The 14783-nt window shown below is 37.0% G+C and overlaps 1 protein-coding gene across 1 annotated transcript in view; it reads left to right on the top strand.

Annotated features, from left to right (window-relative positions):
* Nucleotides 1–14783, top strand: part of ABCG5 (ATP binding cassette subfamily G member 5) — a 438604-nt gene that overhangs the window by 295057 nt on the left and 128764 nt on the right. The window contains exon 9 of the mRNA XM_044073759.1: nt 13511–13716. Within this exon, the coding sequence (XP_043929694.1) occupies nt 13511–13716 (206 nt within the window). The remainder of the gene's footprint in view (nt 1–13510; nt 13717–14783) is intronic.

Raw genomic sequence — 14783 nt, 5'->3', positions numbered from 1 at the left:
AAGCAGATATAAGCACTCTCAAATCACTAAAGAAAACACTGATTGACCAGCCACAATGTAAGTTAATAAAAATATTTAATAATGAATAAAACGATTAAAAAATATAAAACAGTAATTTCCAATAAACAAAACTCAATCACCAGGAAAATGAAATCAATACTGTAGAACAGAAATCCAGCATTTAGAAAAACTCTAACTGATTAGTTATAATTATCCTATTTGACTAAAGAACATTGTCTCTGATCTAAACTAAATTATTATTACAACAGAGCAAAGGTAGGTTTACAGTTCTTGGGGAGCCCTTTTGGGTATCGACTGTACAGTTAAACTGTGAACAACTGACAACTGCCACTAGCAACTATAACTGGCTGTTAACTGACAACAGGCTCTTTTATAGACTAGCTTTACTGTCACAAATGTTCCAGTTATATTGTTCATTTCATATTTTTGAAAATCAATCAACAGTTGTTTTCTAAGGTTCCTTCCTGTCTTTCAGCCTCTGACAGTAACACATAGTAATTGTCAACATTACGCTGACATCATCTGCAGATCAGCTCATTCTGAGACAGTCTGCATTTACAATCTTCTTCACAAATATGGGCAGTTAGAAATGTAAAGGAACACTGTTTAAGTCTTTAAAACATTCTGTACAAACAGATTATAAATCAACATGTAAGAACTTATTTACAATATCATAGCTAGTCTCGCTGGCATATAATACACAGGTTAATCTGAAATTATGCGCAAAAACTTCAGCCAGACATGCTAGCACAGATGACAGTGGCTAATTTCTTCACAACCTCTAGTAAAACAAATATGATAATGACTAATAACAAGTCTAACTATTCTTTCAGTCTCAGGATACTAAAAACTGTGCAAAACCTATAATGTATTTAAGCTTTCTCTTGGATTATTGAATTTTGTAAAACCCCACAGTATTGTATTTTAATTTACTCTTATATTTTTGTGTAATGGGATCATAGAATGTTATTATATTGGTTTACTATCAAAAGTTTTAAAGTTAATATACCGTCGTTCAGATGGTCAAGGGTATAGGTGCAAAATTTGAAAATCCCAACTTGAAATTACATCGCCTCCAGAACATCAAGATGAAGCTTGCATTTGTGGTTTTGAATGTTGCTTTTTACAATGGATCGGACTACAGTGGGGTTTGGGAAAATTACCCTTTTCTTCACTGTAGTGTGTTCTCGGAGTTGTAATATATAGTTAGCAGGGGGTGTGGGGGTGCAGGGGGGCTTGCCCCCTGCAAAATGTGTGTAGGACATCTCCAGATGTCAAGGTAAGTTGGGTAATGTCAATAATGTCAAAGTTGACATTATCGACATTACAGCGTTCGGTGGTGTAAGGACTCGCTGGATGTCATTTTCTCTTATTCGATTCAAGTAAGTCATTAGTTGACAAAGAAATTTGCAGAATTTTGATAGTAAACCAATTATGTCATGTGTGGAGCTTTTCTCCCCATGCCTCAGCCAAATATAGTTCTGTGTGCCCAGTTTGTCCTTCCCAGTAAACAAAAGTCAATAAATAACTAAATAAATGAACTTCTTCCTCAGAAAGGTGATTAGTTATCTGACATTTACAGCAAAAAGTAGTTGGGAGACAAGGAAGCCAATAAATCTGGCTTTAACACTTTTCCTGTAGTCAGCGTCCCTGAATCCCAGCTGCAGAAGATAAAGAAATCATTGCTATACTGACTGTTTGTGGTGAAACTGGATACAGTGAGCTCATATGTATCTAAATTCCTGACTGAACAGCAATGTGAATTTTATTTACATAAGTGTTCATGAATTCATTCACTCCATTCACTCATTTGTTTAACATATAAGTAAACTGGATAACAGGGGCTCTGGTGCAGTCAGGACTTTGTTCCATAAAAGGCAATAAAATAATTGGCTTCCAATTGGAAGTGCAGACTTGCTCTTACAGGTCCTGAAACTTTAAAATATAAATTCTGACTGTAATAGAAATACAGCAAACATTAAAACCCTCTAAAATACTATTAAAGAATTTTTCAAGGTGGGAACCTTCACCTCTTCCTCCCCAGGGTGGGGCAGATGGCTGCACCCTTTTCACCCTGCTAATTATCTATACTAACTCCAAGCTTACTGTACATCAAAGTAAGGCAAATACTATGTGGTAATATAGCCTTGGTGTGTATCTCTCACATTCACATATACAGTGAGGTCCCTGTGGGAATCACAATGTACGCTCTCATAATTTCAACAGAATTGCAAAGAATCATTGTACCAAGAAGCACCAAACATACTGTTTTAGGTACAAGCACAGAAAGGAGCATACAGTTTATAATATTACAGTTCCACTGAAATGTGACATTTAAATAATGCACTGATCCAAATTCAGCTCAATTATGCTGATTCATCTGTGCCTTCAGCAGTAACATATAGTAACAACTTGAACATTTTTTTTTTGCTCTTATCTTACTGCTAATTTTATATTACATTTTGTTTTATTTTTTTTTTCTTGAAGTTTTAAAGGTTCACGTCTAGGGTCAGTTAGAAAAAAATCACTTTTCCTTTCACTGACTGAAAAGGAATCGTCTGCCTAATTAGTGGGAGGAGCTACGAAAGAGGACTTCTTATTCACTTGCATTCTTATTAAGCTGAATTCTTTTTAGCTGCAAGGGCTGCGAGACTGCGACTGCTGAGTGACTGCAATGGATTTTTCCTTTTCACTCACCCAGTTCCTTTGTGCTTTTAAAGCTGGTAGCATTTGAGCTGCCTGCCTTTACTGTATATTTGACTTTGGAAGCTCCACCAGTTTCATCTCAGCTATTCATTCTACTGGGCACTGAAAAATCTAACTGGGAAGGTCCTCTCTTAGACTCTTAAAGCTTGAACTTGCGTTTGTTTCATGTCCTACTCAGTTAGTGCACTCATCAATATTTAGAGTATTAACCCCTTTTTCAATCTTACTTTTTAACTCTGTAACTTCAAAGACTAGACTACCAATCAGTGGAGAGATTAGGAACTGCTTCTCAAGAATCAGCATAGGAATAGTGCTTCTGTTTTGTTCTTAGTGAGAGAAGGAGCAGAGGAACATTATTTCTAGAAAGACTGAAAATTTCTTCTCAGGAGCTATCTTGGGATTAAGACTACTTTATGGATTCTAGTGAAAGAAGGAACAGAGGGACTTTGTTTCTTGCTAGTTACTGATTATGCAATTTTCATGGGACTTCACTGAATGGTCTGGTTGCAGTTTTTATGAGAACCTCTTCAGGACCTTTGGCTGTCTGTTACATCTTAGTACTGCTGTAGGTTCATTCCAGAGCATCTGCCAAGAGAAGACACTGTAACATCTGGGTTAATATTACTTCTCAGGAAGCATCTTGGGATTATTGCTACTGGTTTGGTCCTGATGAGAGACTGAGCCAAGGATCACTGATTCTTAGCAGCATTCAGCTCTTTTGAAACCAGCATTATCTTCATTATCAGACAGATAACACCTCCAGTAATTGAATCAAAACCTCATAGGTGCTATTCCCCATTTACCCACATTAGTAAGCACCTGGGACCATGAATTTGCACTTTCTAACTGCCTCTACAGCCATCTTGATTGAAATAGGCATCCTGAGGCAATATAGAAATTGCCTCATATTTACTGACGACTGCCTACATCTTATCCAAACTGACACAGTGTGTGAGAAGTACAGTTATTTAATACTATCAAAGGCAAAAGTCTCACATGAAGATGTTACAAATAACAAGCAGGCTGTCAGTACCAGACAACACCACATTAAACCTATCACATGCAGATCAAATCAATCACATAGACCTACATCTGCCGAGGCTGTGGAAAGTAACCTACCTAAAATCAGAAAAGCCTTCTAAATGTAACTTAAGAAACAAGTACCGTCAGCAACCTCACAAACACACGGGCAGCACACACCATGAAACATACATCAAGGAGTCAAAGTGTCACAGTTCACAAGCCTGTAAGTTAAGCTTCCACATAATCCAACATTCTAGGTTACTTTGTTGTAAGACAAACTGATGAACCACTCATCAAGCTGTGCAAGAAGAGGGCTACAGTTTCCTATCAGGATTCATCGCATCATACAGGTACTCAAATCCTGACATGACAATTACACATATGACAAAGTCATAGCACTCAGTATAAATGACTTCAGATACACCTCCCTGGACTATATGAAGAGAAACAAGATGGAATCCTTATTTATTTTTATTTTATTTTACATTTGTTTACGGGGAAAGTCCGACTGGAACAAGGTCCATTTACAGTGGAGGCCCGGGGAGAAAAGCTCCATAACATAACAGTACAAATACAACAAATGACATAAACATTTCTGTACAGAGGCATATATACAATCAGAGCTCCATGTCTTTATATGACAACACATAATCCACGAATGACAGAAAATTTCTATACAGTGGCATATATACAGTTAAGGAGATTTTTTGTACCTTAGTTTGATTTAAGCAAGCTTGGATATGTTTCCTAGTCAGGTATGAAACTAACCTTGAGCACACTTTACCATCACCAAGTATGACGCCACAATACAAATTAATTACTGACATCAAAAATTGTCTTAGTTTCTGGTGTCATTCACAAGGATCTAATATATATAATTTTGAGAGGAGATAGTAAACAGTCCTAATTGCTTTGCCAAGGATGACCTGCACCTATACTCCCAAGACTTTCATATCTTGTCTAAAACTTTGTCCACCCCCATAATGTCTTTTTCAGGCAACGCCAATCCTCAAACGCTTCCAGCATAACAAAAGCAAATCCAGATAATGTAAAGGTGGTTCAATGCTAGGAGCCTTAACAAAAAACTTCACTCCTTACAAGCACTTCTTACTCTGGAAACCATTGATGTATGCATCACTACAGAGAGCTGGTTCAAAACAATTTAGAGCACCCAGTCAGTGCAGGGTTACAATGCCTACCACATGTTCAGACTCACTGTACCAGAAGAAGGCACTAAGTGTGGTAGTGCCTCCATACTTGTAAAAAAAAGCCACTGCGCCTTCAGACTGCTTAGACAAGATTACAGTCTGGAATATGTCCATGTCAAACTTGCCATAAACAAGACCTCTTGTCATATCATGACTAATTATAGAACCCCTTCTCTGCCCTTCTCAGCCCATGACTTCTTACTTAACTAAAATGGAGTCACTATGCATTAAGCCATACACCATTTTCCTAAGGGATTTCAACTATCCCTCCATTAATATACATCATCTTATATGTATACCCAGACATTTCTAGACTTCATCAATATAAATTCTCAACTGCAGAGGTAATAAAATCCTTGAGTTGGTCCTCATCAATATAAGACAGCTCTGCTCCCTACCAATTGAAACTCTCTCTCCATGGTCAGATCAGACCACGCAGTTACATTCACCACAAGATTGAGGCCAGAAGCATCCTCCAATAAATCGGTATTCAGAGATTCTGCAAAGGATAATCTACTGATACTGGGTGATGACTTGTCTAAATTCAACATCCCCTACCTCATTGCTTATGCAAAATCCTTTACTGACAAATTCTATGCACATGTGAATAGCTACATAGGTGCATCAATGCCCCACAGAAGTAAATGCAGTGCCAAATTCAAATTTCAGATTCAAAGGGGCAGCCTGTGATTACTTGATATGTACAAGCATATATTGTAACTCTAAAATTCCTTGGGGTACTGGCACGTCAGCATTATTTTGGTAAATTTTGGGTAAGATTGGCTAGTAATAACTTATAAATATATGAACCTATAATTCAAAAATAAAACCTTATAGTGGAATCTAAATAAAACAGGCTCTATAATAAGAAAAAAACTCATTGCAGGTAAAAATATTTTTTTAGCTTTCAAAATACAAAAAAAAAAGCTTTTGCTAACCTTAGCAGGGAACTCTGAACACTCATAGGTTCACAGGGTCATAGGTGTGTACTAAGTTAACAAACACATGGTCTTTTTTAAGTCTAGCTATGCATCCCAAATCATGTATCATTCATCAAGTCAAATAAAGCCAGACAATGACGTAAAATTTTCCACCCAAGAAAAGGGCAACCACAAAGTCTTTTTTTAACTATGCTATAAACCTTAGAAACAATGCACATAATCAGACTCAGAGGACAAAGCCAATCTTCTGGCAGATAAATTTGGCTCTAATTTCACCCCTCCTCTCATACATTCCCAAATCTTATACCTTCAACTACACCCCCAAAATTTCCATGAACAAATCCTCATGCACCATCAATGGCAAAGAACACTGTTTCTTTAGGGCTGGATAACACACCAGGCTGCTAACTAGCTAGGCTGAAATAGGACATGTCAGACCCACTACAGAGGCTATTCAATGTCAGCCATCAAACAGGCTCTATGCCAGATGAATGGAGGACAGCAACTGTTATCCCCTTGCAGAAAGATAGGGCCTAAACAAATACAGGAAATAACAGCTCCATAAATCTGACCAGCCACATGTGTAAAACAATGGATAGGAGCATTGTGTGTGAGATTAACAAATAAGGATATAGGTAACCTGCAAACTCTTGACCCAAGCCAGTTTGGAGATCCTGCCTACTTAACCTGGACCACTTCTTTGGAAGATCACTGAAGCAATGGATGAGGGCAAATCAGTACATACTGCATATCTAAACCTTGTAAATGTGTTCAACACCATCTCACATTTGGGTATCATTGATACACTATCCTAGCTAAATATAAAGAAGGAAACTGGATCACAGATTAGAATCCAGAAAATAATATTGGGCTGCTCTACCTCCTCCAAAAGGTCTGACACTAGTGGTGTACCCCAAGGTTCAGCCCTTTGGCCACTCCCCTTTGGCATTTACTTCTTGGAGTTCAAAGCTACTGTTAAGGGTTTACAGCTGACCATGCCTTTCCCAAACCAATATCTAGTGTCAAAACCATGGACTAAAACTCAGTCCCAAGAAATGTATAATAATATCCTTCAACATGCAAGAAGTCCATTGTAACTATTACATTGACAACACACCACTGAAAACTGATCTGGCATTTAGGCACATTGTCTATGTAGATAACAAACTGTCCATTGATCACACATATCTACTGTTATAAGAAAGTGATTTTTATTGTAGTGCTTATTTCTAAGGGTATGGCATCCACGTTCAGGGATGCAATCATTCTGCTATAATCAGACCAATCATTGATTATAATGCTTCCTTTAGTATACACATGTCCAAACATTTGACATAATACAGATGCCCACAATGGTTTCTTATTAGGAAAAACAAGGGCTTAAACCATAAAAAATTATGCAGACCATCTCAAGTCCTTCTTCCTTTTCTCAGTGTCATACAGGCTCAATCTTTGCCTCAACTGTCAGCTCTGCTGCATATTTGCAAGTTCAATGGGCCATAAACACCACACTCAAGAGATCTAAATCTCTTTTGCAATATAAATAGAACATGTTGGAGAGATAGGTATGCATCACAAAGAATACTATTTCTTTGGTATCATCTTCCTCTCCACATAAAGCAAAGTACTTCTCTTACACTATTCAAATGTAATCTGGACAAATGGATAGATAACTGAAAAGTCATCTGTGGTTTAGCACCCTTGTGCCCTATGGACAGGGGGAAACCTGTACATGATCTTCTCATCTCTGGTTATTCACGCTTAAAATATAAGGGCTAAAAATTTCATGGGAATTTATGGCTAGGTTGCTGAAGATCTTCATGGATTAGAAACCTAGTATTGACCTATGAAAATATGAAGCTATATGACTACATTATTCAGCCCACACATTTAGATATAGCTTCTTCTGAGATGGTATTTTTAATGTTTTTGTGATGATTTCATCAGAAAGCAGAGTTTTAATTTTTAACAGGATGGTGCATTCCAAGATTTGGCTCTAATAGTAAAAAGGCCCTGGAGGTGTTCTGCAGTACTTGGAGTGAGACAAAAACTTTCTCCTCAACAGAACTACATGTTAGTTTTTTATCAGATGATTTTTAGAATATTAATTCTAACACATGACCTACAACTGTCCATATTTACAACTTTCAATGTAATGAAGAGATCTGAAATTTGACTATAAAATAAAGAATGCAACTTATTTCCTAAATGTAGTACAGTTATACTCTCTGCAAGGGGAACCAGTCTTGAAATGGCATATTTTGTTCTGAGACATCCATTGTTCACTTAGTAGCTTTTACAATACTCATACAAGCTGATAACATGTACTAAAGTGGAAGCACCATCACCACTTTGACTAGGAATTCTCCGGCATCATCTGAGATAAGGCTGGATATCTATTTGGAAAATGCTAAAACAACCACAGCCTTATAAATAATTTTGCTAGCTTGCAGAGAGTATTTAAGTATCCATCTACACCTCCTAAGTAATTGTAGGACTCCTGCAATTCTGTCTGAATCCATCCTGAAACATTTCAGGTCAATTTATTCCTGATCCTTGTCAGCATTTATAAGTGCTAAACAGCATCACCTTTGTTTTAGTGAAATTAATGTTTGAGCCTAGCTTATATAACAGTTAGCTAACAAAGTGTAGTGGATTGTATAATGAGGTTTCAGTTCTGTGCAGTCCTAACAGAATGCGTGGAAGATCATGTGATCAGTGCGCATCATTAATGATGTTGCGTAGAGTGTTTATGAATAGTCTAAAGAGCTGAGGGTTTTAACACAGAGCCATGAGGAACATGTTTTTTTAAATGAATATATGTGTGATGGGAATTTGGAGATATCTATCTGAAAAAAAAAATATTTGAGATTTTTAGACTTAATTTTTCAATTCCATTTGACATAGAAGTAGATAATCCAAGTATTTACAATTTTGGATCAAGTCTGGTTGCAAAAGTAAAAAACATGGATCTTTTATCATTGACTGAGCATACAAATGAGAGATGATTTACAGCAACACTGAAAGCATTATTCCCTCAGTTGCTTTGAAACATTCCAGTTGATTATTGACCATTATATAGATTTTCAATTCACTAAGAAGTTGAACTATGATGAAACTACATCAAATGTTTTGGTTAAGTCAAGAAAGACAACTCTGATTACCACTCCACTGCCCATTGCACGTAGTAGAAAATCAAACAATGACAGAAAGGCAGTTCACATGCTATGCCCTTCTGAAGACATGCTGCTGATCTGTTAGCAGACTAAAAGTGTAATGCAATGTGGCGTATAGTGAGACAAAGCAAATGTAGCAACATAAACACCAACATACTCGTTCACTGTAAAACCTACAACATGGCAAACTAGGGCATGGCTGCATTTGGTGAGTAGAAAATCAAGGTTAGAATTAGCATTGTTGGATTGTAGTCTTCTTCAGAGATAACCTGAAATATAAAAATAAAATTTACAAAAAGGAAAAGAAGATACAGCAATACATGGCAGAAGAGATTAAGGTGCTGCAGGAGAAAAGGTGAGGGGGACAGAGAAGAGAGGGATTGAGAAAACAAGAGAGAGATTATGAGAGGGAATGAATGCAGTGACTTACAAGGGTTTAGGCTGACCTAATTAATACAGACAGAAATTAATGTGAAAAGGAAAGGAAAAAATAACTGAAACATTTTAAGACTTTGAACCCTTAAAAGTACGAATTTTACTTACAGCTGCATTGGAATAAGTTGCCATGTAAGCAAAATCTATCAGTCGGCCTATGCCAGTTTTTGTGTTATAAAAGAAATGTAAGTATGTCTGATAAGTGATAACAGGACTTGCTGTCTGAGACTGTATCGTATGGAGTTTCTGAAGAGTACCCAGTGGTTCTGTACTGTGATTACCATACTGATAGCATTAACATGGGACCTATAGGAGAGAACTACATTATGGTCGCAGGACATCCAGGATGGTGAAATGATGTGTTGTAAGAGTGACAAACTTTTATAGCAGAGGAAAAGGTTTCAAGTGCTGTAGAAGTACACTCCAAAATGGTCCAACTTAGTTATTCCTGTTAAGATACAATAAATATTTTCACAGACAGTCATTTAGCAAGCATGGACACAATTTTATAGTAGAAATATTCAAACCTGAACACTGGTTAGCCACAAACAGAAAGATACTGGAAGGAAAATTGTTTGATAATGACTCATTCCTTCAAAACATGCGCTCGTTTTTAGAGGACCCAGTTAAAAAAGAATAAACAGATAAACAGATAATTACATAGCTAAATTAACTGTATTTTCTTTTCCAGAATTTCAAAATAAAACAAATTCCAGGCAGGCTGTAACTGGTGTCCTACACATCGGTGCCTGAACCTGGACATATATACTCCATGCTTCTATGATCTGTTACTGCTAATAGTTTATGTTGCTTCATATTAATATCAACAGAAACCTTTCTTTACTGGTGATACTGGTACCATATCCTTCATGTCATGAACAAAGCATGCATTGCAGGATTTCAATAAAATATCTAGTACTTGTTAATGTTAAACTCTACATAAAAGTGTATTTTCCTTTCATCCTTCTCTTCTGTTAGCCCTGATTTAATCTATTTGTGAAGTGGCAGATCCAGGTAAAGATGCAACCTGACAGGTTTCTTACAGAAATGCTAAATGACACTGAGGCAAATAAAGAACTCCAGAGTATTAATGCATGGCCTATAAGGACTCAGAAACCATGCCCAATTAACTTTTCCCATATTTCCCATATGTTTAATATTATTTCTTATTATACAACAGCAAAATTCTATTGCGGATTCCAAGTGTCAGCACATGATGATACCTATACTGGATATAAAAAGTTTACACACCCCTGTTAAAATGCCAGATTTTTGTGATATAAAAAATGAGACCTCAGTAAATCATTTCAAAACTTTTCCCACCTTTAATGTGATCTGTAGCCTGTACAATTCAATTGAAAATCAAACAAATCTGTTAGGGGAAAAAATATAAAAAATAAAAAAAACGTACAATACACTGGTTGCATAAGTGTGCACACCCTTAAACTAATACTTTGTTGTGTCTGCACACCCTTAAACTAATACTTTGTTGAAGCACCTGTTGATTTAATTACAGCATTCAGTCCTTTTGGGTAGGAGTCTATCAGCATGGCATATCTTGACTTGGCGACATTTGCCCACTCTTCCTTGCAAAAGCGATCCAAATCGGTCAAATTGCAAGGGCATCTCTTGTGCACAGCCCTCTTCAGATCACCCAACAGATTGTCTATTGGATTTAGGTTTAGGCTCTTGCTGGCCCACTCCAAAACTTTAATTTTCTTCTGGTGAAGCCATTCTTTTGTTGATTTGCTTGTATGCTCGGGGTCATTGTCATGCTGAAAGGTGAAATTCCTCTTCATCTTCAGCTTTCTAGCAGATGCCTGAAGGTTTTGGGCCAAAAATGACTGGTATTTGGAGCTGTTCATAATTCCCTCCACCTTGACTAAAGCCCCAGTTCCAGCTGAAGAAAGGCTACACCAAAGCATGATACTTCCACCACCATGCTTCACCATGGGGATGGTGTTCTTTTGGTGATGCGAAGTGTTGTTTTTGCGCCAAACATACCTTTTGGAATTGAGGCCAAAAAGTTCAAGCTTGGTCTCATTGGACCATAGCACATTTTCCCACATGCTTTTAGGAGGCTTGATGTATTGTTTTGCAAAATGTAGCCAGGCCTGTATGTTTTTCTGTGTAAGAAAAGGCTTCTGTCTTGCAACCCCACCCCATAGTCCAGACATATAGAGAATACAGGAGATTGTTGTCACGTAGTATACAGCCAGTACTTGCCAGAAATTCCTGCAGCTCCTTCAGTGTTGCTGTAGGTCTCTTGGCAGCCTCCCTGTCCAGTTTTTGTCTTGTCTTTTCATCAATTTTGGAGGTAAGTCTAGTTCTTTGCAAAGTCACTGTTGTCCCATATTTTCTCCACTTTTTGATAACTTCCTTCACTGTGTTACATAGTATAGCCAATGCTGTGGAATTTTTTTTTTTTACCCTTCTCCTGACATACCTTTCAACAATGAGATCCCTTTGATGCTTTGTAAGCTCTCTGTGAACTATGGCTTTTGCTGTAGCAGGCAACTGAGTAATTGTCAGGAAAATCCTACTAGGACAGCTGGAATTTATTTGGGGTTAATCAGAGTCTCTTTAACTGATGGCAGGTGTGTACCCAAGAAGACTGAATGCTGTAATTAAATCAAAAGGGGCTTCAACAAAGTATTAGTTTAAAGGTGTGCAACCAGCTTATTGTACATTGTTTATTTTTTATATTTTTCCCCTAACAGATTTGTTTGTTTTTCAATTGAATCATACAGGTTGTAGGTCACATTAAAGGTGGGAAAAGTTTTGAAATGATTTATTGTGGTCTCATTTCTTTATATCACAAAAACCTGGCATTTTAGCAGGGGTGTGTAAACTTTTTATATCCACTTTATGTATATGATTTTGTACTGGGCTAAAAAAGTCTCTCATAGGTTTATAGATAAATACTATGCTAGCTCCCCTTGCAGGCCATTTTAATCTAGTTGATTATCCCATTAGTTCAACTTTCACTTACCCAGTCTCAAGGTATATATGTATATGCTACCCATAGGACAGTGATTAAATCTGGATTAGATAGTCATTATGTGTAGGGTAATACCACTGACTATTGATAGGGGTCATAATGTAGGAAATAGCATTTAGGCACTGCATCTATCCATAAGTAGCATAGGTGACAGTCCAGAAATAAACTTCCTCGTTCCCATCTATATATTTAGATCACACTTGAATAGGGTCGGGGATGAGCTTTGCTTTATGTAGATAGGGGGTCTGTTCTAGAAAAGTAGTTATCTCTGAATGAGGTACCTGTCTCTCCAAACCATTCTGTTTACATTGCAGAAAATGCTTAGAGTATTTCTGATACCATTTGACTTTGGGATGTGCAGTCATAGGATGCCTTATAAGCCAGGCACAAGTCCCCTCTCAGCAGTTTGTAGGATACAGAATACAGTGACAGTGCTTTAAGGCAGTCTTACCTAGCACTGCTGCAGAAGTCTCTGAGTTTTTTTAAAAACAGTTTAAAAACCTATTGCAAGTCAAATGCAAAAAACAGAGAAGTTTATTCATGAACCCAGAGAACGTTATTGGGAACTAAACAAATTTGAAAAAAATATGTCACTTAACATTAAGGGTATAATTCTCTTTTCATTTGTCTTTAGTTTTCTAGTTTAACAGTGCATTCCTTACTCCAGGCAGGTAATTACTTTTCTTTAGGTAATGTGGTAAATGGTAAAAAGAAAACTGTGTGTGTGTGTGTGTGTGTGTGTGTGTGTGTGTGTGTGTGTGTGTGTGTGTGTGTGTGTGTGTGTGTGTGATATTCCATATTACATTATTTGTGCAGTATTTCTGATAATATGTGAATATTTTACAATTTATATAATGCTGTTGATTAAAAAGTATGAAGTCATTAAGAAACTAGATCTCACCTTCTAGTTAATGCTTTTAAGAATAGTTGATATTTTTGTTTCTACAATTATATTATTGTTTTCATTATGGTTTATTAATACTGCTTTCTTTTATATAGGAGAACAGTAAGAAATCTGTCCAGAAACAGGATCGGCATTGCAATGCGCCTTTCCCAAAATCTAATATTTGGGCTGTTTTTAGTATTCTTCCTCATGCGATTGGATGAAGATGTTCTTCGGGGAGCTGTCCAGGACCGCATTGGCCTCATTTACCAATGCATGGGAGCAACACCATACACAGGAATGTTAAACGCTGTCGCCTTATGTAGGTCTTCTAATCATTTTCCTTTTAGCATCATATGTATCCATATCAATGAGTTTACAACTGCTACTTTCACATTGATGGATAGATATTTCTTAGGACAGGGTATCACAGATGATGATATTCAGCTAGGACTTGCTAATGTACCATTAAGTGTGCTCCAATTAGCTTGTTGAACACTCAAAAGAGCGAACGCTCTTTGATCAACAGCTAATAGACAAAACCACAAAAAGTTGAATGGCTGGAACAGCGGGTTTTATCCCCCAGGGAAAAAAATCGCTGGGCCATTGTCGGGACTTTGCATTTTCCTCCACTGTGGTGCGATCTTGGAGTTGGTGTATTTAAGTGGGGGGGTGTGGTGGGTGAAGCCGTCCCACTTTATTTTGTTTGTGGATTTGTTTTTTTGTTTTTTTGGGGGGGGGGTTGGGGGGGGAGACAGATATTTTTTTTCCCTGGGGAAAAAATTTTGTTCCAGCCATTCGACTTTTTGTGGTTTTGTCTATTAGCTGTTGATCAAAGAGCGTTTGCTCTTTTGAGTATCTGATAAGCCAATATGAATCCCCCATTAAGTAATTAGCTCACACAATTGAATGCTGTAGTCAGTAAATAAAGATCTAGAAATTCATCTTTTTTTTTTAAATCCCAGGGTGCAATGACCGCAATGTTTGTTATATGATTGCATGGGTGTGGTGGGAATTTCGGGATAACTCTCTGAAAACAACTGAGATTTTTAAATTCAAATTTTCACTTTAATTTTCTATGTAGAAAGATAATCTAGATATTTAATATACTGCATCAAGTCTCAGTTACAGAAATAAAAAATGGACATTTAAATAAAAGCAGTTTAGGTTAGCAAAGTAAATGTCACTACAGAGCCATAGCGCAGTTTTATTTTTTTAATATTTGCATCACATCCTTAAAACACACAGATAATGGCTAATTTAACTACATGGAATACCAAAAGTTCACCGTAGGTTAAACTCTATATTGTCAAATTGTATTTTAGTGGTGACAAAGACCCTAGGTATCATCATAGCTTCAAAAATACCTATTGCTTTATGTGATTTATG

The sequence above is a fragment of the Protopterus annectens genome, chromosome 6.part0 (assembly GCF_019279795.1).
Source record: "Protopterus annectens isolate FY-2018-M chromosome 6.part0, PAN1.0, whole genome shotgun sequence".
Classification (NCBI taxonomy): Eukaryota; Metazoa; Chordata; order Ceratodontiformes; family Protopteridae; genus Protopterus; species Protopterus annectens.
Note: the sequence above shows the minus strand (reverse complement) of the source record. Positions and strands in the feature narration are given on the sequence as shown.